This window comes from Salminus brasiliensis, chromosome 1 (genome assembly GCF_030463535.1).
Source record: "Salminus brasiliensis chromosome 1, fSalBra1.hap2, whole genome shotgun sequence".
NCBI classification, from domain to species: domain Eukaryota; kingdom Metazoa; phylum Chordata; class Actinopteri; order Characiformes; family Bryconidae; genus Salminus; species Salminus brasiliensis.
In genome coordinates, this window is record NC_132878.1 from 60620727 (window position 1) to 60642828 (window position 22102).

The window sequence follows — 22102 nt, forward strand, 5'->3', positions numbered from 1 at the left end:
CAATAGCAAATAGCAAATTTGTTTGTGAATTTGTCTTTAGGAAATTAAACTCGATTTTAATTTAACAAAGATTGGTGCACTAACCATTTGGTGTAGATCAAACACAAAAAGCACTTTAATAGAGGTCTGACTGGTTGAGCATCTCTGAAAAGCATTGGTATTAATAACACAGATTCTAAATACACTAGTAGTAAGTGGTACTGGGCTGCAAAGCCATGAAACTGTGTTTTTTAGGATGACAGAGCTCCGTCCAGCACCTTTGGGATGACTTGGAGTGGTGTTTGTGATCCAGGACTAAATAGCCCAACATCAGAACCTGACCTGTCAAATGCTCTTGTGACAGAAAATAATCAAAACTCTACAGCAATGTTACTGGAGACACTGTTACTGGAAGGTACTGAGGTCCCCAATGAACACGTCTGATTTTAACATTGAGAAAGTGTCTACAAATGTTTTGGACATATTTAGTGCATCTTTGCGTCTAGCAGTTTGTTGGAACACAAGAATCCTATTAAATAAAAACAGTTGGTGGGTGCATACTTTGGAATCAGAGATGTTTTTGATGTCTGGAGACTTGCTAGAGCTCCTATCAAAGATAGCTCGGATAGCCTCTTTGTTTAGGGTCCTCTTTGTTGTTTCCATGTCAAGACGATCAGAGGTGTCTCTCCTAGGTAGTTTGGGGGTAAAGAATGCCTTAAAAGCATCAAGGGCTGTCTCTGCAGTTGGGGATTTGCTGGTATCCTCTAAAGAAGCAGCATCAGACCCTTCTACAGTTCCATCTGTGGCAAGCTTCTCTGATGCTGGATCCTGGCGGATGGGAGACAATGAAGGACTTGTTGCAGTTTTTGGTTCTCTTTTTATTTCCAATTTGCTGGCATCGAAGCTTAGAAGCTGAGAAAGCTGCTCAAGGAATCTGCTCTTCACCTCCTTTTTGGAACGCTGGTCAGAGAAAAGTCCACGTTTAACAGACCTTCTTTTCAGCAGATCAGGATATTTGGGTTGTTTTGGGTTTGGGTCTTCTACCTTCTGCTGTTCATCTGTTTCTTTCTTGAGCCCTTTCAGTCCAGTAAAAAGGAAGGGCAGCTGGCGAGGTTTGTCAAGAACTGGACCTGGAGAGGAGACTGGGGTATCTGGAGTGAGGCCAGAAGCATTTTCAGTGGTAGGTTGATCTTGGGGATTTCCAGGAGCAGGGGGTACGTCTACAGACTCTAAATTGTTATCCCCTTGCTCTTTCTTCGTCATTGCAACGGTAGCCCTCTCGTTGTGGGAATGGTTTTCTCCCTCTGCTTGTGCCAGGTTGTTCTCTTCCTCTTTCATCTTCCTCCCTTCTTTCTTCTCCACTTCTGTCTCTCCTGCCTCTTGTTCATCTCCCTTCATCTCTCTGCCCTTGTTTGGTTCATTATGACCGTCTTGAGCTGCTGGGTCTAATGTTAATAACACCTGGTCAGATTCGTGTTTGGAAAGCTCAACCGGCCCTTTTCTCTCAGATTGGATAAAAAGGATTTCCGTATCCTGAGTGGTGGTGGGTTCCACAGAACTGGACTGAGTGTACAGGTTTACACTACCTCCATTACACATCTCTGGACTGATGGAACTGTAGACTTCCTGAGGTTTGAGGTTAGCTGTACCAACAGTGGTTGGCTGCACTAGTGTTGGCGGGATGCTACTGTCTAGATCACCGTTTTCAGTGTGTGTGTTGTCAACATCAACACGGCTGCAAGTGATCACCACAGTCCTGGTGTATGCAGGTGGGCCTGGAGAACTTGGATAAGCAGTGTGAAAGACCTCACCGTCCTGGACATTAGGGATGTCTAGTAATGTGTTCTGACCCAGCTTGTTAGTGGATAACTTGTGATCAGTAAGCTCTGCGGATGGCTCATTGATGGCACATTTGACATCTGTGGGAAGATTACCATTAAGTATAGTCAGAGTACTGCCAACAGTAGACACCGCCTGATCATTAGTCTCTCTGTAAAGCTCATTACTGCTGTTTGTAGATGAAATCCCACAGTCCTCTGTGGTAGAGACTGGGCTGTCAGTGTTTGCAGAGCTCACCTGAAGTTTACACTCATTTTTGCTAATACTCAATGCTTCAGGAGTTTTGTCGTGTGAGTGTTTAAGATCATTTGTTTTCTCTTGATATTTGCTCTCATCTTGCACAGGTGAAAATGCATCTTCATTGGGGACATTAGTTGAGAACTCAAGAACTGCAGAACCGTTTTCCGATGTTTGACTCTCTACATGCTTGGACATATTTCCGTCGTTATCTTTATCAATGCCATCAGTTTTGTTTCCTGGTGTATGTTTCGTAATATGTACTTTACTGACGTCTGAGAAATTCCCACTGCTATGGTCATTAGCCAGCACTGAATTGCTCTGGCTACCACTGGTTGAATCCTGGCTAAGTAATCTGGAAAGCGCATCAGCTTGGCCATCTGCTACCTCCTGGTCAGCCTGGGAAGCTGAGAATGAGTCTTTGCCGGAATTTCCCTGCTGCACATTGACTTGCAGGTCCATGTCAGACAGCTCCCTTTCTGTATGAGATGTTGTTTCATGAATTCTTACTTTTTCTTGGTCTGTGGTGACACTAACCTCAGTTTTAACATCGTTATCCTTCCACTGCTCGAGAGATGATCTCTGTCCCAAACTGTTATGGGTGCTGTCTTGCTCACTAGGCTTACCTGTCCTTGTCAATCCATCCACAGTCTCAGATCTAGTTGTGGTTTGGCTCAAAATCTCCAAAGCTTTGACAGAATCATTACAGCTTCCATCAGTTTGAGGCTTTTGGACTCTGCTGTTCCCAAATGCAGCGCCTTTCTCAGAGAGAGAACGGAAAAATGCGAGAACTGGTGCGTCTTCGGTTAGGATCTGAGGATCTGTTTTTTCTGCATGAGTGAAGAGGTTGCTGAATTTGTTAAAAACTGAAGGAGTCGGATCATTTTCCATGTTTTCAGCTGTGTCCGAGGCACTTTAGATGGATAATTTTTCCACATAGAGACTTTAATAAGCAGACAAGAAAAGAGGGGGAACACTGACGCACATTTTTTTGTTCAATATTCTGCAGCATCAAAGCGATTCATTTCATTAGGCAATTCATTCAGGCCAGTGAAGCCTGACTTCTGCATCCTCTTGTTAAACACATTTCTTGAAGAGCAGCAAATCTCTTATGTTCTTGTAAGTGTAATGGTTCACCTTTTTTCCCTGGTTGCATTCCTTGTAATGTCTTCACTTCACTTCACTTAAGTTTCCAAAAAGGTGAGGCCAAGAAAAATCATGCTATACCATGCAAGGCTGAGCTCTGTTCCTCCTGAGTCAGTCCACAGTACTTTAATAGGAGCTGGGAATCCAAATGAAGTGACATTTATTACTTTCCTTAATCCTCCATTGAGCTTCTTATTTCCAGGTTCAGATTCCAACAGTCCAACAGACACCAAATGTCCTAACAGGAACAACCACATACACACCAAAATGCCCTCACTCTTATAAATACACACACATACACACACACACACACACTGTTCCCTGCTATGAGTGCTCCACCTTCTCTACTTTGCTAGGTGTCACAATGTTTGACTACACCCTTAGACTTCCCCGAGCCACAGATGGACAAAAACACACATACACACCCTGGACCCTGAATTGCTCTGCTGGAGGTCTCTTCTCCTCAGCACACAGTAAAGTCTTTAAGATTAGCCTGTTTCACCCCACCTACCCACACCCACTCCACTGTCAATCTGCTCGTGGCCATCTAAGGTGACTACTTTCCTTCTGGCACTCTTGTTTGTTTAAGTATATTGTAGAATTTACTAATGTGCATAGTGTAGTGTGTTTATTGCTAAGTGGAAAATTATATAATGAACAGTGCTGTTGTGTGATGGACCACAACGAAAGATCATAATCTCCAAAAATCATAAATAACATACATCTTATATATGTTTACATGTACATATGTGTCAAACTGTAAGAGGACAAGAACATTTAAGGTGATATACAAAATGTTATATTAAAGATAATGTCTGGCTTTTTAACATGTTTTGTTTGCAGTTAAAACACTATGCAAAGGGATGCATCACTGACTAAAGCTCCTTAAACATCAGATGCATTAACCAGGTAAAATTCAGCAGGATTACAGTAATTATGCAAAGCATACCAACAGTACTCTGCCCAAACAATACACCTGGAATTTTACTTAGAAATACTTACAAATAGTGTAATGTAAAAGTTCTTACAGTTAATTCTGGTTCAGGGTACATGAGTGGGTTGCTGATGACATCATGTCCAGCAGGAGTGACCCTAAGGAACTCGATGTGGTTGCCATTGGAGGCCTGGGTCACAGACTTGCCCTGATCTTCCCCTGTAGGGACACACTGAATCATATTAACAGGTTTGATACTGACATTATGTGATTTTAGAAAAATAATGAAAAAATAAAAACATGGATAAATTATTTTCTGTTTAAAGTATTTAAAGAATAATATCACTGTATTTGGAGCATTCTGTTGACTCTAAACAATCTTATCATGTCTGCAACTGCCCACTGACTTGCATTATAAGTGGGTTTGATGTTTCTGTATTTAACTGCTTTTCTTATCTTTGGCTATGTACAGAGAAATGCATTGCCAAATGACTGCCCATTGTAATAAACTGAATGATACAAATGTGCCAGACTAAGGGAATATCTAGAGCACCACTCCATGGATATTAGGAGGTACTGCAAAAACAACAAAAAAAGAAAAAAAGCTCTAGGCAAGGTCATCATACAGTATATCACAGGGCTATGGCATATGTCATATAAGGGCCACCTCATTAATTCTATGCAATTTCTGCTCTAAGAACATATTGGTACACCACAAAGTCCACCCAGACCCCTAAATCAAACCAGGCGCATCAAAGGAAAATTGGAGATAGGTCAGTCCAAGTATGCTGTGTACAGATCAATAAATTCACAATGATATAAACAGCCAAACTCAGATGAACCGTGTGTCCCTGAGCTACCCCCACATAGCGTGCAAATTATGGCCCAATCAATACTCAGGTCAACACAAGTGAGCCAGTTCCCAATATTAGATGTGACATTTAATTACACTGTGCTAATAGAGCATTTCTCCCACCATGCTCACAAAGGAGAGACAATGACTTCCATTCAGGACAAAATACATACATTGGGCATATTAAAGACCACTTAGTATTATATTACTATATGCACATATTTCCTATAAGATTCAAATCCCTCCATAAAGTTTTGCAAATGTGAGGGTCATTGGTTTCAGAACTGCCTTTTTGAGAGAGCACGGTCTAGTGTTATTTTGGTAGGGTTAAACAATGGTTATCTAGAGAGGAAGTCATTAACACAGCAAAAGCCTGCACGTATAAGGTGCCATTTTTCCGTCTCACACATTAGTGATGAACGTGAATACATATTACTATTTGTATGCCACCAAATTGGGAGCAAATGACATGCAGCTAGACTCAATATATACGTAGCTGACTGTTGCTAGCTTGCAAGAAGAGTTGCTAACTGGGGAGTCTGTCAATATTTGTGAGGCATGTGTCCAATTCATCACTGATAAGTGATTTATGCCTCCATCTCTAGTGTTAAACACTGTATAATAATGCAGCATGACAAACTATGATAAACAGGGCATTAGTGGCTAAAATGTGCAATCTCAGGGGCTCAACAAGACCTTACCAATAGTTAACTTTACTAACCCTTTTTATTTATTTATTTTTTTTACAGTTTTCTCTTTTTCCAGGTGTTTCCATGATTGGTAAACATGTTTCTAAATGTCCAGGTTTTCCAGATTTTCTAGGATACACTGGGAACCCTATAATTATATGTAAAGGATGAATGTACAAAGTGTAAATGAATACTTTTGTATTGTAGTGAGTGATGATCTAGTTTATGAATTTGAATTACTGCATGGCTGCAACACTTACATGTAGTGTGGCACATTACACACAGGCTACGCTTACTGATATTCTACCATATGCAAAAGTGTAGACACTTGAAAACATAGCTAACCACTGTTCAGGTTACCTCATAGCCCATGTTTTTCTCAGCTTTTCACTGAGGGTCTTAATTAAATGTCTGACGTGCTTCAGTCAAAATACCTCAGAGATCAAGCACCACAGAATTCTGGCCTGTTTAATGGTATGGTCCTTTAAAAATGATGATGAGACACTGCATAAGGCTTGTGTAGCAGCCTCCAAACTCAAAAAGCTAGCTAATGCTAATAAGACCCACAAAAACAGCGCTGTTTGCACCAAGCAGGGCAATAAGCCAGCTGCAGACAGTCCCTTAGCTAAACTGATTCTCATCGTCACCGGAAGTGATGCAATATTATCTGCTAATGGTACTAGTGAGACACACACACACATATACACATACCCACCTACCAACACTGTACAAAGCGTGCTGGCTTCCCAAATTACAGCTTAATGTAGCTAGCTAGCTAGTGCTAAATCGTTTTCCTCTAGCACAGCATGCTAGCTAACGTTGCTAACGCTAACTTCTTCGGACTCTCTATTAAATCAACAGAAGAAAACACTCTGGAAACATTGATAACCATTTGATGACATTTTTCCCTTTCATTATTTACGTTTTCATAAGATAAGTTCATCTTACAAACAAACACAAGACACTGTTAACGTAGGGTGACCAACGAGCCAGCTTTGGTCCCGCCTTCTCACCGCCACTATTGGTCTACATGTACCTGCATCTACATGAAGCCATTGGTCAAGCTGCTTAAGTCCCGCTTTCTCACAGCCACTATTGGTCTAAATGTACATTAAGGGCAATAATGCATCTGCATCGCAAAGGAACACAGCATATATATATATATATATATATATATATATATATATATATATATTTCAGCAGTTTTGCCATGGACAGTTATCAGCTCAGCTTTGACGTAATGCTAGTTTTCTAGCGCTTGTAAAAAAAAGCTCCTCAGATGGGAGGCGGTATTATTGTAATGTGTCAGTGTGTGATGTAGAAAGGGGAGATAAATCTTAATGGGTTTGTTGAAGCTAAGTGTTTGTACCCCATACTTACCTGGTTCATGCACTGAACTTAATGGACTGTCAAAGAAAGTGTTACCTTTTTTTTTTTAAAGTTTGCATACAAATATACACCCGTTTTCATAGGTAAGACAATATGATGGAAATTTCATCACTGCACTAAATGCAGATATTGGGATTTGCTGCACAGCTGCTTTGACACCGCGATTGGAAATGCAAAGGCAATGTCACTGGAACATTGTTTCCACATGGAAGTAAAAAAAAAAGTCATTTAGGAGAACATACCATATAGACTTCAGTCAGGTGCCAGTACTAGCGTGGGACCCACTGGGTCACAAACTAATCTCAGTCTAATCTTTGTTTTGGTGCTAATCACATTAGAGATGGTGGTGGGCAGAGGGGCAAGGGGAGGTAGCGTGAAAGATAATGTCCTGGAAGACTGAAGAGACAGCTGCAATAGAAGCAGGATATCTTGTAAGGTTAAAACAGCGCCATCAGTGCTGCTTTTGAGGTAATGTGGATCTAAATGAACGTTTTTTATATTTTAATAAAGTAGTCTAACTTAACCAGGTGACACCAATCCAAGCAACAACAGGCAGGTGCTCTTTGGTACCTATGGTACCAGGGAAGTCACTGCTTTTGCTTTTAAATAATATAATTGAAGCAAATGCCCTTCTGTCTTCTTCTTTTCATGTTGAGGAAAAGCTTTCACTGAGCTGTTAATGTATGCCCAGTCTGACACTGTCTAGGCTACATAGGCCACTCAAGAGAAAAACATCTTTATTAAACCAAGACAAAAAAAGTGTCACATGCTTATTCATAGGTAATAAAAAAATTAAATTCAGGACTTTTGTTGGAATAGCTTTCTATTGTCCAGGAAAGACTATGTACCAGGTTTTGGAGCATTGCTGTGAGGATCAGGATGTTGAATGATCCACCCTACCCCACCTAATCCCCAACTCATCCCCCAAAAATGAGATAATCATCATCTTTAATGCAGAACCTCCCAAAATCCTAAGAATCTTTTAAAAATTCTTCAAAAATCGAACATGTATCAAGACCACCAGACAATTCCTGAGCAGGTTCAGGCATCCAGTTGAGGTCTCAGAGTTCAACTCCACTGGGAATCTTTGATGTCTTGCATCACATGATAGGTTGAAAAATGTAGAACTGCTTGACCAGACACAGCATGCACCAGAGCCCTTAACGTGGAAACTTGAATCATGTTTCGGATTTCCACCAGTGCTAATCCTTGTCATAACAGCTATCACAAGGTTCAAGCTGAGGGTTCCTGTTCACCTCAGTGAGCATGGGGTATGCAAAGGTTTAGAAACTCATCCATTCCCAAGCCTTTCTCCATGTGTCTCTCCCTTCAAGAACAAGAATTCAAGGTTTTTCTAAGACCTTCCAAAAATACACAATTTAATGGTGCAAGCTAGGATTATGCCTCAAGATAATTTTGTGAAAATTTAATCACAACATTCAGTGTGAACCAACAAGCACCAAACCTTTGCCTCCAAGATATTAAGAGGAAAATGAACATTAGGCAGAAAAAGAGGGATATACCCACCTGCTGGAAGGGAGATGAGCATGGCTGGTAAAGCAAGTAAAGCCCAGCTGGCATTTGGCTTATTCGGACTCAACTCCAGAGTAGGCACAGATCCAGTGAAGCTGCTGGCATCCACTAGTGGACTCTCTCCTTGTATTGGGTGCATCCCGTTGCCGTCCTCTGTCTCCTCTCTGGGGAGGGGTGGGATGCGGTGTTGCAACACAGGACTGAAGAGACCTGAAGAGCATTGGAACCCCAATGAATGCTCATTTCCCAAGCTGCTGGAGCTGGGTAGGTGCATAACATCTGATAATGAAGGGCTAGATGATGTATTCCTCTCTGATTTGATATGAACTCAGTTGTGGGTTGAAACCACTGAAATGTGCTGGCAGACATACATAGGTTCTTTTCTGGCAGCCTCTGGATCATGCGCAGAGATTTTTGGGCCTCTAATATCCTTCCAGTCTTCGAGTCTACCTGCTTTGGGAGCTCTCTGGATGCTTTGGTTCAGAACCTTTTTTTCCCCATGGAGAGATTCCAGCTTCTGTGCTAAGACTGATGGCCTGGATCTGAGATATAGTTAATCTGCTGTCTGTGCCTTTCGGTCTACCTGGGGCCGAGGTGTGCTCTAGTGAAACGAGGCGTTCTTTGAGTAGATCTGAACTGACTATGCTGTTCTGTTGAATGAGACCATCCAACTGCCCTGCATTTGTTTTGACTTTTGGAATGGGTGGTTCATGATCCCAAAATTGTCATTTTACCATAACACTTCTTACTTGAAGACCAAGCTCTGCAAGACCCACCATGAAATTGCTTTGTAAGCCATTCTCCTCTGTTGAATATCCTGCGGTCCAGTTTTCAATGTCAAGTTCATTGTCATATTCTGACAACTCACAGGACAGGTCTTGATCCATCACAGAATTCCTAGCATCCTCTGCAGTAGCAATGCCCTTTACAAGGTTGAATGTCTGATCTTCTGTGGAATGTGATCTTCTAGAAAGAACCAAGCGGAAAAGTGTGAAGAACAATGTTCTCATTTCCTTCCTTAATTACCTCTGACCCACTTCTCCTCGTTTAGTGTGTTCTTCTTCCTCCATCTTTTCAGCCTCCGTCCTCTAGAGGATGTTTTTAAGGCCCACAGAGAGATGTGAAGTGTGTGCGGTAGGCTGCTGGAGCAACTCATCCACTTTCTTCTTTGATGGGCGCTCTCGAATTCCCAGTTGTTAGGGAGACTGGAATTCTTGTTGCCCTGATGATTACCCATAGCAACGCTGGCTTTGCAACCTGCAAAGCCTGCGGGTCCTCAAGCCAGTGGATTTCTTTCGGTAAATGCCCCTTTTTTGACCTCACCAAGATCCTTACACTTTGCCTTTTGAGGCCCTTCCCTCCTAATCCCATGACTAATCACACTCTTACTCTCACAAGCAATCCTGTGAGTGGCCTTGGATTTTGCAGGTAAAGGAAAACACCTTCATTTTCTGGTTTAGAAACAGAAGTGCATGTAAAAGTCATCTTGACAAGGAACCACTGGAAATGCATAGAAACTGTAAAGTAACCATTTTCAGCTAATTCCACATTTAAAAAAAAAAATCCACATTTAAAAAAAAAATTGTGCATCAAACTCCCGTGGCTGGATGCATGGGGTTGTTAGAATTTTACCCTGATCCACTATATGTCCAAATGTTTGTGGACATCCCTTCTAATGAATGAATTCATCCACTTCATATTGCACCAATTGCTGAGAAGTAGGGTATTGTGGCACCATGCCTAAAGCCCCCCCCCCCCCTCACCCCCCACCAGCACTGAACTGTGGAGCAGCGGAACTGTGTTCTCTGGAATGATGGTGCTACATCCAATCTTTCTGTGATGAGTTTGAAGAATCGTGGATGAGCTGGCATGGTGACAATCCTGATCTTAGGAATAACTCAGTGAGTTTGCATTGCTTTGTATGTATTTACCGAATAGTAATCCTTAGGGTGTAATAAAAGTCACAGAGCATACTCTTGATTTCGGAAGAAACAATGAATGACCAGGTGTCCCAATACTTTTGTCCACACAGTGTATATAAAACCCATTAAAAACATTAGGGAATATACCACAATTTCCATACCAAACAAAAGCAACTGATCTACCCTGTAAATTTACAAGTATAGTCTCCAAAGAAATTCTGTGAATGAATGGGATGTAGCCACACATGGGTTTGTCACCATGTCAAGCATTAACTAGAGGGGTATAAAGCCCTTCAGAATGGGGCTGTTACTGTTATGGTTGCAGGTGTGTAACCACACATTATCTTGGCTATTCACCACATCACTTTAATATCTTTATTACTGGAAATTGTAGATATCGTTAAACATCATGATATTGAATCATATTGTATCAGCATTCCAGCACCAGGCAAAATTATACACAATAAAAAATGCAAATGATTAAACAAGTAAAGCCACCGTCATTAAAAATAAAACCTTTTGTAAAACCAATCTGGCACATGAATGGGTAGCCATATGAGCTCTGGACAAGAGAAGTCCCTCCAGTAATGCAAATGTGTCTGTGAGAAATACCGACACATGCTGTGCTGAATGTAAACCACAGTGGCTGTGTCTGAAACTTCCCACCAGATGGCCTTGTTGTTTTTTGAATGGAGGCAATTACAGTGGCTTGGGGCATGTCTGCATGTGAGAAGTGTGCACTGCCACAGCAGCCACCTCGCTGCATTAAATCACGTCACACTCAAGTGACCGCATATGCGTCATTAAATGTTGCTGAATGTCAATAGTCAGTGTTTGAGTTTGGCCTAGGTTTACGTACTGGAGGAGAGAGAATGAAGATAGATTGATGCTCATAGGCCATTTTTATATTTTTTGTGCTTTAAAGGAATATTTCACCAAAAAAAAAACAATGTAATTGAATTTCTTTAATTCTGTACTGAATCTATAAGGCTAATATTATAAAAAGAGAAACCTTTCTTGTCGTACAAAACAAAAGACATCAGGACAAGACTAAAGATTGCTAGAGAACACCCAGACAAAGACCAGGACTACTGGAACAATATACTTAGGACACGTACATCTTTAGTTTGCCATTATGGAGGCCTTGCACACCTCCTTTTGTCTCTTTCTGATGGTAGATGCTGTACCTTGACATCAACTGTGGCAAGAGCTACATGTAGGTCCTGTGATGATATTTTAGACATTTTTTTTATTAATCATGAAGTCCGCTCTTGTCCACACAAATAAAACTAAGTCGTGGCCACGGTTGATGAGTATTAGATATTAGATTGCGGGACTTAGTAAGATGTGGGATCAACATGATTATGTTGTGGCCACAACATAGTAAGGTGTGGAAACAAGATAATTACGTTGTGGCAATGACTTAGTAAGGCGTGGGAATGAAATCTGGTCTTACTAATTTGTGGCTATAACTTAGGATCTGGTTCCCACACCTTACTAAGTCATGCTCACAGTGTAATTACCTCGTTTCTACCCATCAACCTGTCCAGTTTAGTAAGACCAGAATTCATTCCCACACTTTACTAAGTCATTGCCACAATGTAAATATCTTGTTCCCACACCTTACTATGTAGTGGCCACAACATAATTATCTTGTTCCCACACCTTACTAAGCTGTGGCCACAACTTAGTTTTATTTATGTGGTATGTTACCAGCGTTCCCTGTATAAACTAAATATCTGAGGCTCCTCCAAAATCCTCAAAGTCATTATGATATTACCCCTCCATCCCATGTAAAACCTCTAGTAATCCTAGTAAATGATTTAATGTAATCACTTTCATTGAGTGGCATAAACTCTGGCACAAAAGGAAAGACTGAGAGACGACATTTGTTGAAGTTGTTGATTTTTTGTTGTGTTGGCCCTCATGTCCTTCATTAGATAATGCAGTGTAGTGCATCTCTTTCTAAGTCCTGAATGAACATATTCTGCTGGTTTCTCCGCCTGTCCACAAATAACGGTTAACGGTCCAACCTGTTTGCTATCTGAGGAGTTCGTGTATAAAAGTCAATGACATGGCGTATGGATTTTTTTTTTATATTTGAAAAGCTAACCGAGGAAGATCATGAGGAGCAGGCTACGAGCCGCGGTTTGCCGTGCTGAGTACAAGGGTGACCCCTGAGGAGGGCAGTGTAGTGGCTCTGCCCGCCCGCTCTCCCCTATATGGCTGTGGATTAGCTCTATGCTAATGTGGTGGTGAGGAGGAGAGGAGAAGCGACGCGTCGCTGCCAGCGGTGGCTTCCCGGAGTCCAGGCAGGCTCTTCTACAGCCATGGCTGAAGGGGGTGAAGGAGAAGACGAAATCCAGTTCTTACGGACTGTAAGTAAAGACCGTGCTCATGGTTCATAACGAAGTCGTGAACTCGTCCAGTTTTCTCCGACTGCGGCGTCGTTTAATGCGTCTCCGCGTGGGGTCGGTGAAACAGAGCCAGCGCTGAGGCATCACATTATGAGACGTCGAAGGCAACGCGGTTGGTTTCCAGCGCAGACCGTTAACTCGCTTCGTTATGCTGAGCATATGTTGAATGATTTGCCGTGTCATCGATTAGCCCTGGTTTTACTCCCGTCTGAAACTTGATGGAGGTGCACAGTGCAGGCTCGTAACACCTGTCGTTACCGCTTCTGGATGTGAATCCAAATGAGTCTTCCTCCAGCTGCGGCTGCAGGGCACACTTTTACACCCACTGTCCCCTGAAGGCTCGTTAAAAAGTTTTTGGCCTTTGGTAAAGAAAAATTTGCCCTTAGGAGACTATGCGTGCTGCCGTTGGGATTTGTTGGGACCATGTATGAACCAGAGCCAGAGACTGATGTGAACATTGTGTGGTCGATACTGATGCTGGTTTTGAGACGGTAAATATTGCGATAAGCAATAATGTCGACCAGCATACAAATATATATATATATATATATATATATATATATATATATATATATATATATATTTAAGATTTTATAATTTTTTAAAAAACAAACTCACCCCAGATAGTACAAATACATTTAAAAGATAATAATAATAAAAAGAAGAAGTTATTACTGGGACGTAATTTTTTTTTAGGAAATAGAAATACGAATTATTCGGGAAAGTAATTTACATCTTTTTTTTTTTTTTTTTTACAACATTTAAAGTAATATATATATATATATATATATATATATATATATATATATATATATATATTACATTTATTTACATTTTATTATATATTTTCATATAACAATATCTCTTTTTATGGTGCAGTCTAAGTCAGGCCAGTGTGGTCCAAAACCGGACTCATCACGTCAGCCAATATACTCAATATACTCACTCAAATATATATATATATATATATATATATATATATATATATATATATATATATATATATATATATATTTTATTATTATTTTTTTTTTTATGTATTTATTATTTTTTTTCATGCTTTGGTTATTTGCTGTTTAGTGTTGTTGAAATTCACCCAGACTCAGATTGTATTGCGATTCCATCATTTAAAAAAAAAAAAATTCACAGTGTTTCAAATATTTCTACCATATTGTTGGATGAACATGGTCTTGAATCCAGGGATGCTGTGAAAAACTAATTATCAACATGATATTGGCAGCATGTTTGTTGTCATCAGTATCAGTGAGTCGTATTGGCCAGCTGATATATTGCTCAGGCTCTAGTGTGAGTATGTAAGTCTGTAAATCTGTTTTTCTGCCACACATTACTATACTGTACATTTTCTCATAAAAAAGATGTGTTATCTAAGTTCTTATTTATCTTAGTCCTTTTCTATTCCTGTATTTGGACAAAGATTAATTGCATTGGCCACATAAGACCCACCATCGCGTTTACCTTTGAAACTGATATGATATGGTTGAGAGCTCTTCTGGTTTAAATGACCACCACTGCTGGTTAGACATGAACATACTGAAACCCATAGGCTGTGCACAGACTCTTAATATTGGTTGTGAGTGTGTTTATATATATATATGACTGCAGTGGAGTGTAGCTTGGGTTAGCTTTTCCATGTAATGGATGTGGCTGGGTTGGATAGCAGAGTAGACTATCCAGTAAATTTTATTCCTACAAAGTAACTGTTTAAGCTGGCACATTCCCCAGAGCTAATAATTGTCAACTCAAAGTGCTTGACATGCCTGCTGTGTAATAACCCACAATACTCAGATTCCATGTGTTGGTGGCATGCTAACAATCTGATGACACTGAAAATGGTGAGAGAGTTCTTCAGTGAATTACGACCACTGGTGCTCAGTAAACACCTCCTGGCCAGCATGGTCATGGTCAAAAACAATTTTTGTGTTTGAGTGTGCTTGTGTGTGCGTGTGTGTGCGCATGTGTGATTTGTCACGTGTGAAGAAGCTGACAGTTAATTAGGCTATAGACATGTTGGCCATATAGGTTTTCCAGACAGGAGTTAAGTGTAGTCTTTACTGACATTGCTGTGTCAATCACAACTTAAGCTTTGGCTTAATCTTGGTCTGTGAAACTGAGAACCAGATCCTAAGGTGAGATATTTTACTTACAGTCGTTGTGTAAATGTGTGACCCTATGATACATTTAGGATGTAGTCTGTGAAATTCAGTAATTGGTTTATTTACAAGTTGTATTTGCTGATAAGTAGTCTGTCATAAGCAGTTGAAAAACGTACCAGTCTGTCGCAGGACTCTGCATGAGGCAGGTGTATGTAGTCTCACCTTGCCGTTAAGGTGTTAAAGTGGAAAAGCTGGCAGCGAAGGGCGAACACACACTGAATGGAAATGCCCAAGGGATGTTAGTAGAGCTTGTTCTCCCAGTAACCTCCAGACTGGTGTGAACTATTACCCAATTTCTGTCTTTGCCACCCTCTTACTGAGGACAGAAATATGAATAAAAGTATTTTTGGTTTTTTTGCAGTCTCATCTAATCACAGATAGCCTCTTTTTATGACTTTCTTTTAGGCTTCTGATGACACAGACAACAGAATTGAATGAGAAGGAAAGACCTCCTTCATTTAAAGGGGGGCATAAAATGAATAATATCACTGTTTCAGTGCTTGTGTTAATACTTTTGCCGTTCTGGATTGCCTACTAAGCCACAAACTGTAAAATAGGACAACCCAGTCAGTTTTTCTCCTCTTCCTACATCACACAGAGCACATTAGAATAATACTACCCTGCCCCCCATTCAAAATATCTCCACCAACCACTTTTGAGAAGGTGCCGTCTTTCTCACTGACCTGTTAGCATTACGTGGAAGTTTTTTTGGTCAAACAGAGCAGCCCAGATCTAAATCCATCTAAAAACTGTACATGTGTTTCCAACTTGAGTGAGTACAACACTGGCAACAAACTTTTGCTAACAAGGGACTATTACCTATATAACCGTCCTTGCAGACGAGGGAAATGAGGGCAATTTAGTTTAAAATAGGGGGTGGGGGGTGGGGGGATACTTTGCGTCTATCTGTCCGTGCGGTAGAGTCCAGAGTCTGAGCCAGGTTCGCCTACTCAAGTCAAGTCAAGTCAAGTGGGTTTTTATTGTCATTTCAACTACATACAGAGTACACAGTGAAACGAAACAACGTTCCTCCAGGACCATGGTGCAACATAGACACAGTGCATACAAAACACAAGTGCAACACAACTCATTTGGTAGACCAGCCCCCTTCTCCCAGACAAAGCGTGTCTCAGACCGCCTTCATTGAGCTCACAGCTCAGCACATTTTCCACTGGATACCCAGTTTATCCAGTAAGTGTAAGGTTTCATTTAATGCAGTTTATGTAAGTTCCACTACAACTCAGCTACTCCTTGTAAAGAACAGAAAGAATGCCATGCAGGTCCTGCAGGTGAATGGTCTCTTCCAGCCAAGGCTGTCAATCATGTCAACCATCTTCATATCTCTGTAACCTCACCTTTGTACAATACAGCAGAATACCATTTTAAAAACTGAATAATAGGGGGGGCAAAATTGGCAATATTAGCTCTACCAACTGCGTTAAGCTAACACTTTCCTTAACACTAACACTATTAGTGTTAACACAATAGTTAACAATATTCTAATAAAAATAACTTTCATCCAGTTCTTATAAGACATTTATTTATCTATGTTGTGGGAATATGTTTGTGGGGGTTGGAGGTGAGGAGGTGCTGTGAGAATCAGTTCATTGTCCTTTAAAGGTACAGACACTCAAACTTGCCATTCTGAACAAGGCTGTTTAGACAAGGTCAGAATGGGTGCTGTGGTGCTCGATCCTTGAGGTCTTTTGACCAAAGCATGTCACAGACATTTCATTAAGACCCCAAGCAACTTGTGTTAAATTGTGGAAAAGGGGTCTGATATGTCACCTATGTAAGCCCAGGTACTCTCTGCAGTGCCAGTACAGTAGCAGTGGGCTTATTTGGAGTTTATGTTGTTCTGGAAGCCCTCTTACATTCCAAGAGAAGACTCCAGGGTTTAAATTTAGCCTCCTAAAAGCTGATGCTTCCACCGCACATACATACACAGTTCTCTGGCACCAACCTATGGCGATTGCATCAGCTAGCTCAGCTAACTTAACTAGCCACTAACATTTTAACACCATTTTTATTGGGATTATATGATAGTAAAAAATCAGCACCTTGCTACCACAAATCTAGATAATATAACATTCAAGTGTTTCTCTATAATGTATAGTATGCATTCTGACCTGTGTCATTTATTCAATTCCACCTTTAATTATGATTTGGTATGCTGGAGATCTGACTCAGATATTGATATTGACCCAGTAATTACACTTGAGCATTATTTATCTGGTTTATGGACGTGTCGGTAGAGTTGTGATCTATAAAGAGTTCACTTGTCCCCACCCCTAGAGCGGAAACACTATACTGGGCCTCACCATAGCGCCATCACACCATGATGGTGCTCAGCATGTCATCACCATTACACGTTTGCCCTTTTATTTACTGTTTTAAATAGTGCATGGAGGCAGTGGGCTCTTAAAAAGGGGATTTCAAGGGTTCTTTGGTTGATATATAAACCCATGATATCTCAGAGAATCTTTTGAGTTTTTTACCTTTTACCTAAAAAGTTATTCCCTTTGGTTAAAAAACCTTTTGTAGATGGTTCTGTATAGTATAATCTTAAAAAGGGGCTCTACAAAGCACCAAAAAATGTTCCACTATTTATTACGAGTCAAATACTCTTTGATTTGATCTTGAAGAAGCCTTTTTCAGTGGTGATGCATACGTTCGCTGTCACATGAAGCTCATTCAGTGACTCTTGCCAAGTCTGTCTGCGATAAGTGATTGTGGTGGAGACAGGCGAGATGACTAATTCATTTCAGAGCTTTTTGTGCTTGTCATTGTGCAGCGTGCTGTGTATCCGGCCGCTCAGAGACAAGGTGCTGAGTGCAGATAGATGCTGTGGATATGACTTATGAGCGTTGTCCAGGTTATCTGCTGGGCTGAGGGCCAGTACTGAATCCCTGCGGTACGTGAGTAGACTATGACCCCTCTGCGTCATCGGATTGAAGCTGTTCTGTGGCTTCTGACCTCTACCATCTTCATATGCCCAGAGCAGCTCAGCTGGCCCTTTCGCATTGGTTGTGAGAGGCTGATGTCACTGACTTGGTGTGCTTCCTGGCACTGATTCGGTCCCAAAAGGCTCGGTGCAATCTAGGCTGAAGGACAGAATGCCTTCTCCCATCCATCAACTTCACCATTGTAGATTCAAGCCTTGATTACTACATAATGTACTTTACATGGTCACATAAGAAAGGGCTTGAAAAGTTGTGAGTGATACAGAGCTCTGTTCAAAAATGCATTTGAAACCATGCATGCATTTATTATACCTTTTGAACTAAGTTTAAATGGGGGGATGTCACAGCAATATGCACTACAAAAGTATACACTCTACAAAATATAGTGCTGTATTCAGTTGACATTTAATAAACTGTTCCGGGGGGTAAAATCTACTCATTAAGATAATCTCAAAGACAATCATTCTACTGAATTCTAGTGAATTCAGCTACTTTTTAGTTGCACAAGTGTTCAACTGTGCACACACAGGTGGCATATTTTCTATTGAAAAGCATTAACAAGAGAATGGCACACTCTGGAGCAACCGGCCATGGAGTTTATTTATATTTTTCAGGTCACAATGCTGAATGTTCTCTGCCACAGCAAGGTGGTGGTTGTAAAATTCTACACCACAGTGTAGGGTCATGGTTAGGGGGTTTGTTACTTTCTGTGCCACAGAAAGTGGGGTTTGTAAAGTTGTACTCTACAGAAAGTGGGTTTTTTGTAGTTCTACTCCACAGAAAATGGGGTTTGTTAAGTTCTGTGCCACAGAAAGTGGGGTTTGTAAAGTTGTTCTCCACAGAAAGTAGAGTTTGTGTAGTTCTACTCCGCAGAAAGGGGGGTTTGTAAAGTTCTGCTCCATAGTAAGTGGGGTTTGTAAAGTTGTACTCCACAGAAAGTGGTGTTTGTAAAGTTCTACTCGACAGAAAGTAGGGCCTGTACAGTTCTTCTCCACAGTAATGGGGGTTGTAAAGTTCTGTTCCATAGTAAGGGAGGATGTAAAGTTCTTCACATAAAAGGGGGTTGGTGTTGTTAAGGTCCGTTAGACAGTGAGTGGGGTTTGTAAGTTTGAGGGTTGCTGTGTTGTTTATTAGCCCCACAAAAAGCTGTTATCATGCCCTGTTGTACTGGCATTGATTGTCCTTACATGTTATTGAGTAATTTGAAGTTATTGATTCATTTGGTAATTAATATTGGTACTGGTACTTAGTAATGGCAGATACTTAATGAATGAATATCAATATTGAAAGTACCCACACCAGTGGTCAGCTCCTAGCTTGTTTTGCCAGAATACAAATACCTCAGTGTTGCCTGGTGCATGCTATTATATACGTAGATTGAACTGCTCTGTTCCATACACGCAGTGTGGCTCATCTACTCCATACAAAGCAAGACAGATGAATCTGTATTTCACACACATCCAGAGATGACTCCCTCTTTTCTAAGCCGGTCTGTGCATGCGTTTTTCATTTGTCAGTGTTGATGGAGGTTACTCAGCCATGCTTGCAAGCCATTTTCCTTTTTCATGAGATGGTTTTAAAGCAATATCAATGGAGAGTAAGCCTGGGAAAATCCAATTTGTAGTACTGTTGAGCGTAAGATGTGATATTTACAGAAAAACCTCTGCAATCTAGCTTTATCTTTCCCCTCCCAGTATCCGGATAGCTACGTCTCTCCTAAAAACGTCGCATCATTGCTCTTGCTGTGTCATTCAGACAGTGGAGTCTAAACTCTGACTGTTGGCATTACTGACAGCATTGTTATAGTGACTGGTGCGTTGCTTTTTCCTTATTTGTGGCACATTTTTTAAATAGATGGTCTCAATCCAAGATACAAGCTTAAGGATCCCCCAAGCACCTTATTAGCAGTTAAGCAAACAGATCGATATCAACTCCAGGATGGAGAGGGGTCAGTTACTGTGGTGGAAATGCAGTGTGTTCTGGATTTAATCCAGTGCTCAGTGAAAATTGATTTATCTCTCCTACCGTTTCCGTGGTGAGTGATATGCTATTGCTTCAGTATACTTTAACATTGCTAAAGCTGTAGCTATGCGCAATAAGTTCTATTAAAAAACTTGACAATAAACCTATAAAATAACCTCAACAAAATCAATAGTGGTTTCATTCTTCCACAAATTTGACTCAGGACTTCCACACCAAAGTGCTCCAGGAGATTAAAAATGTAAGGAATAGTTTGACATGGGTTTTGTTTGTATGCCTCACATAAAAGAGGGATACATCCAATGACAAAATCTTTAAACCTTGCACAAACAGCTGGCACAGCAGCTTTTTGCTATTTTAATAAAGTCCAGTGTAAGACAGGTTATACAAAAACATCTGCAGTAACAACTAATGTAAACATATAGTATGTTATAGTATTTTTTATAGTAAAAAGAATGTAATTTTATGTAATCATTTAACCTCATTTAGTCAACACTAACTTATAGTTGAATTTTTTGCAATTATTGTTGCACACTTATTTATTATTTAATTAATTCAAATGCATCTTTATTATTTGAATATGATTGTTTTCAAACAAATTCATAAATTAATCAATGGTGTTCCTATGTTGATAGGGAATCAAACCTCCAGCATTCCAATGTATCAAGGTATGGCTAAGCTAAAAATAGTAAACCGCTAGGTAATTGGTTGTAATTACTGACTATATTTCAAATTTCAGTCTAATAATGATAATTACATTTTCTTATTCAACTGTAAATAATATATCGGCACTTTTACGCAAAAAAAATGGCAACTTTACAGGACAAACTTTCAATGGAAGTAATTTTGGAGCATGTCTATTGGTCTATTTATCATGCCATTCATTAGACACCATGTAAAGAACAACTGCCAGATTTACATCATGTCAAAAAGTGAAAAACGGTCAAAATGGAGATGAACTGTAAGTTTTTGCATGACAGTGCATACAAATACATATAAATGACTAAATATATTATTGCAGCATTAGTCTCCTGACTCTTCAGCAAAAGCTGACTGTCTTTCCTTAACAATATGGGAAGTGCCGTGGAAGGCCCTGCCAATTAACTTGCTGAAGACAAAAGCGGTGGGGATGTGAGCTGCATGTACTCAGCTTTCTCATTAAGCTGTCAGAGAGACTAGTGGGATCAGCCTGTCCAGAGGTGGGTAATGGGTGGGGACGAATTTGAGTTATTTAGAGAAAGGCAGATTAGCAGCCGTTTGAAGCAATGCTCTGAAGCATGCCTTGGAGAGTACCCGCACCACCACCAAATAATACATTCAACTAACAGAGTTGCAACTTAACACACCCGATCCAGCTAAACCGAGAGAATCTGAAACCGAGAGGATCCAAGACCTGGATCCAGGTCTTGCACGTTAAGGCAAAAGGGTGGGTATGTCTCCAGAAGTAGGTTCAGGCATATGTACCCTTGTTGAAAAGAGAATGCTCAGATCTGTTCGTATTGAGGTGGTCGAGGTGTTTTGACGCCCTGAGCAGCATCATTTCACAAAAGTAGATGTGTGGCATATCACAGTGTGACAAAACAAGCTAAAACCTCTAATCTGATAGTTTGTAAACCCCACTTATCACCTTGTTTGACATTTACGAGCAATGTGATTCAGAGACGTAGTGCATAAAAGAGATCTTGCGAGGCAAACCACGAACAAAAACGCCCTGCAGTTTGGGCAGTTGCTCATTTCTGTTGGAGCTTCTGTTATTCTGAGCATGTGCAGAGCATGCAGGTGAAAATAGTAACGTTGGGGTGGATTTAGTATATTCACCTTTTCTCAAGTTCATGTCAGTGGCATGGCTGAGTGAGTTGCGAGCGTTTATTTGGTACAGCAGCACATCAGGAGCTCTCAGGTTACGGCCTCTGGAGGCTTCGGGCCACACACACGCACCTGTTCACGTCCTTAAAGACAGACTCTAAGATGGAAGGAAGGAACAGGGGGTGGGTGGGTGGATTGAGATTGGAGCCCCCTGCTGTAGCACCTGCTTTTATGAAGCCAC

At 40.7% G+C, this 22102-nt stretch overlaps 2 protein-coding genes across 3 annotated transcripts in view; one reads left to right on the forward strand and one right to left on the reverse strand.

Annotated features, from left to right (window-relative positions):
• fmn1 (formin 1) overlaps nucleotides 1–9836 on the reverse strand; it is a 28024-nt gene extending 18188 nt beyond the window's left edge. Inside the window, exons 1-4 of the mRNA XM_072674536.1 lie at nucleotides 9626–9836; nucleotides 8594–8809; nucleotides 4230–4354; nucleotides 541–2817 (exon numbers count right to left, since the gene is read on the reverse strand). Of these exons, the coding sequence (XP_072530637.1) occupies nucleotides 541–2817; nucleotides 4230–4354; nucleotides 8594–8809; nucleotides 9626–9836 (2829 nt within the window). The remainder of the gene's footprint in view (nucleotides 1–540; nucleotides 2818–4229; nucleotides 4355–8593; nucleotides 8810–9625) is intronic.
• Nucleotides 9837–12789: 2953 nt separating this feature from the next.
• The window catches only part of ryr3 (ryanodine receptor 3), an 86289-nt gene continuing 76976 nt past the window's right edge, over nucleotides 12790–22102 (forward strand). For both annotated transcript variants that reach the window (XM_072684717.1, XM_072684733.1), the window contains exon 1: nucleotides 12790–12899. In XM_072684717.1, the coding sequence (XP_072540818.1) occupies nucleotides 12852–12899 (48 nt within the window). In that variant the 5' untranslated portion in view covers nucleotides 12790–12851. The remainder of the gene's footprint in view (nucleotides 12900–22102) is intronic.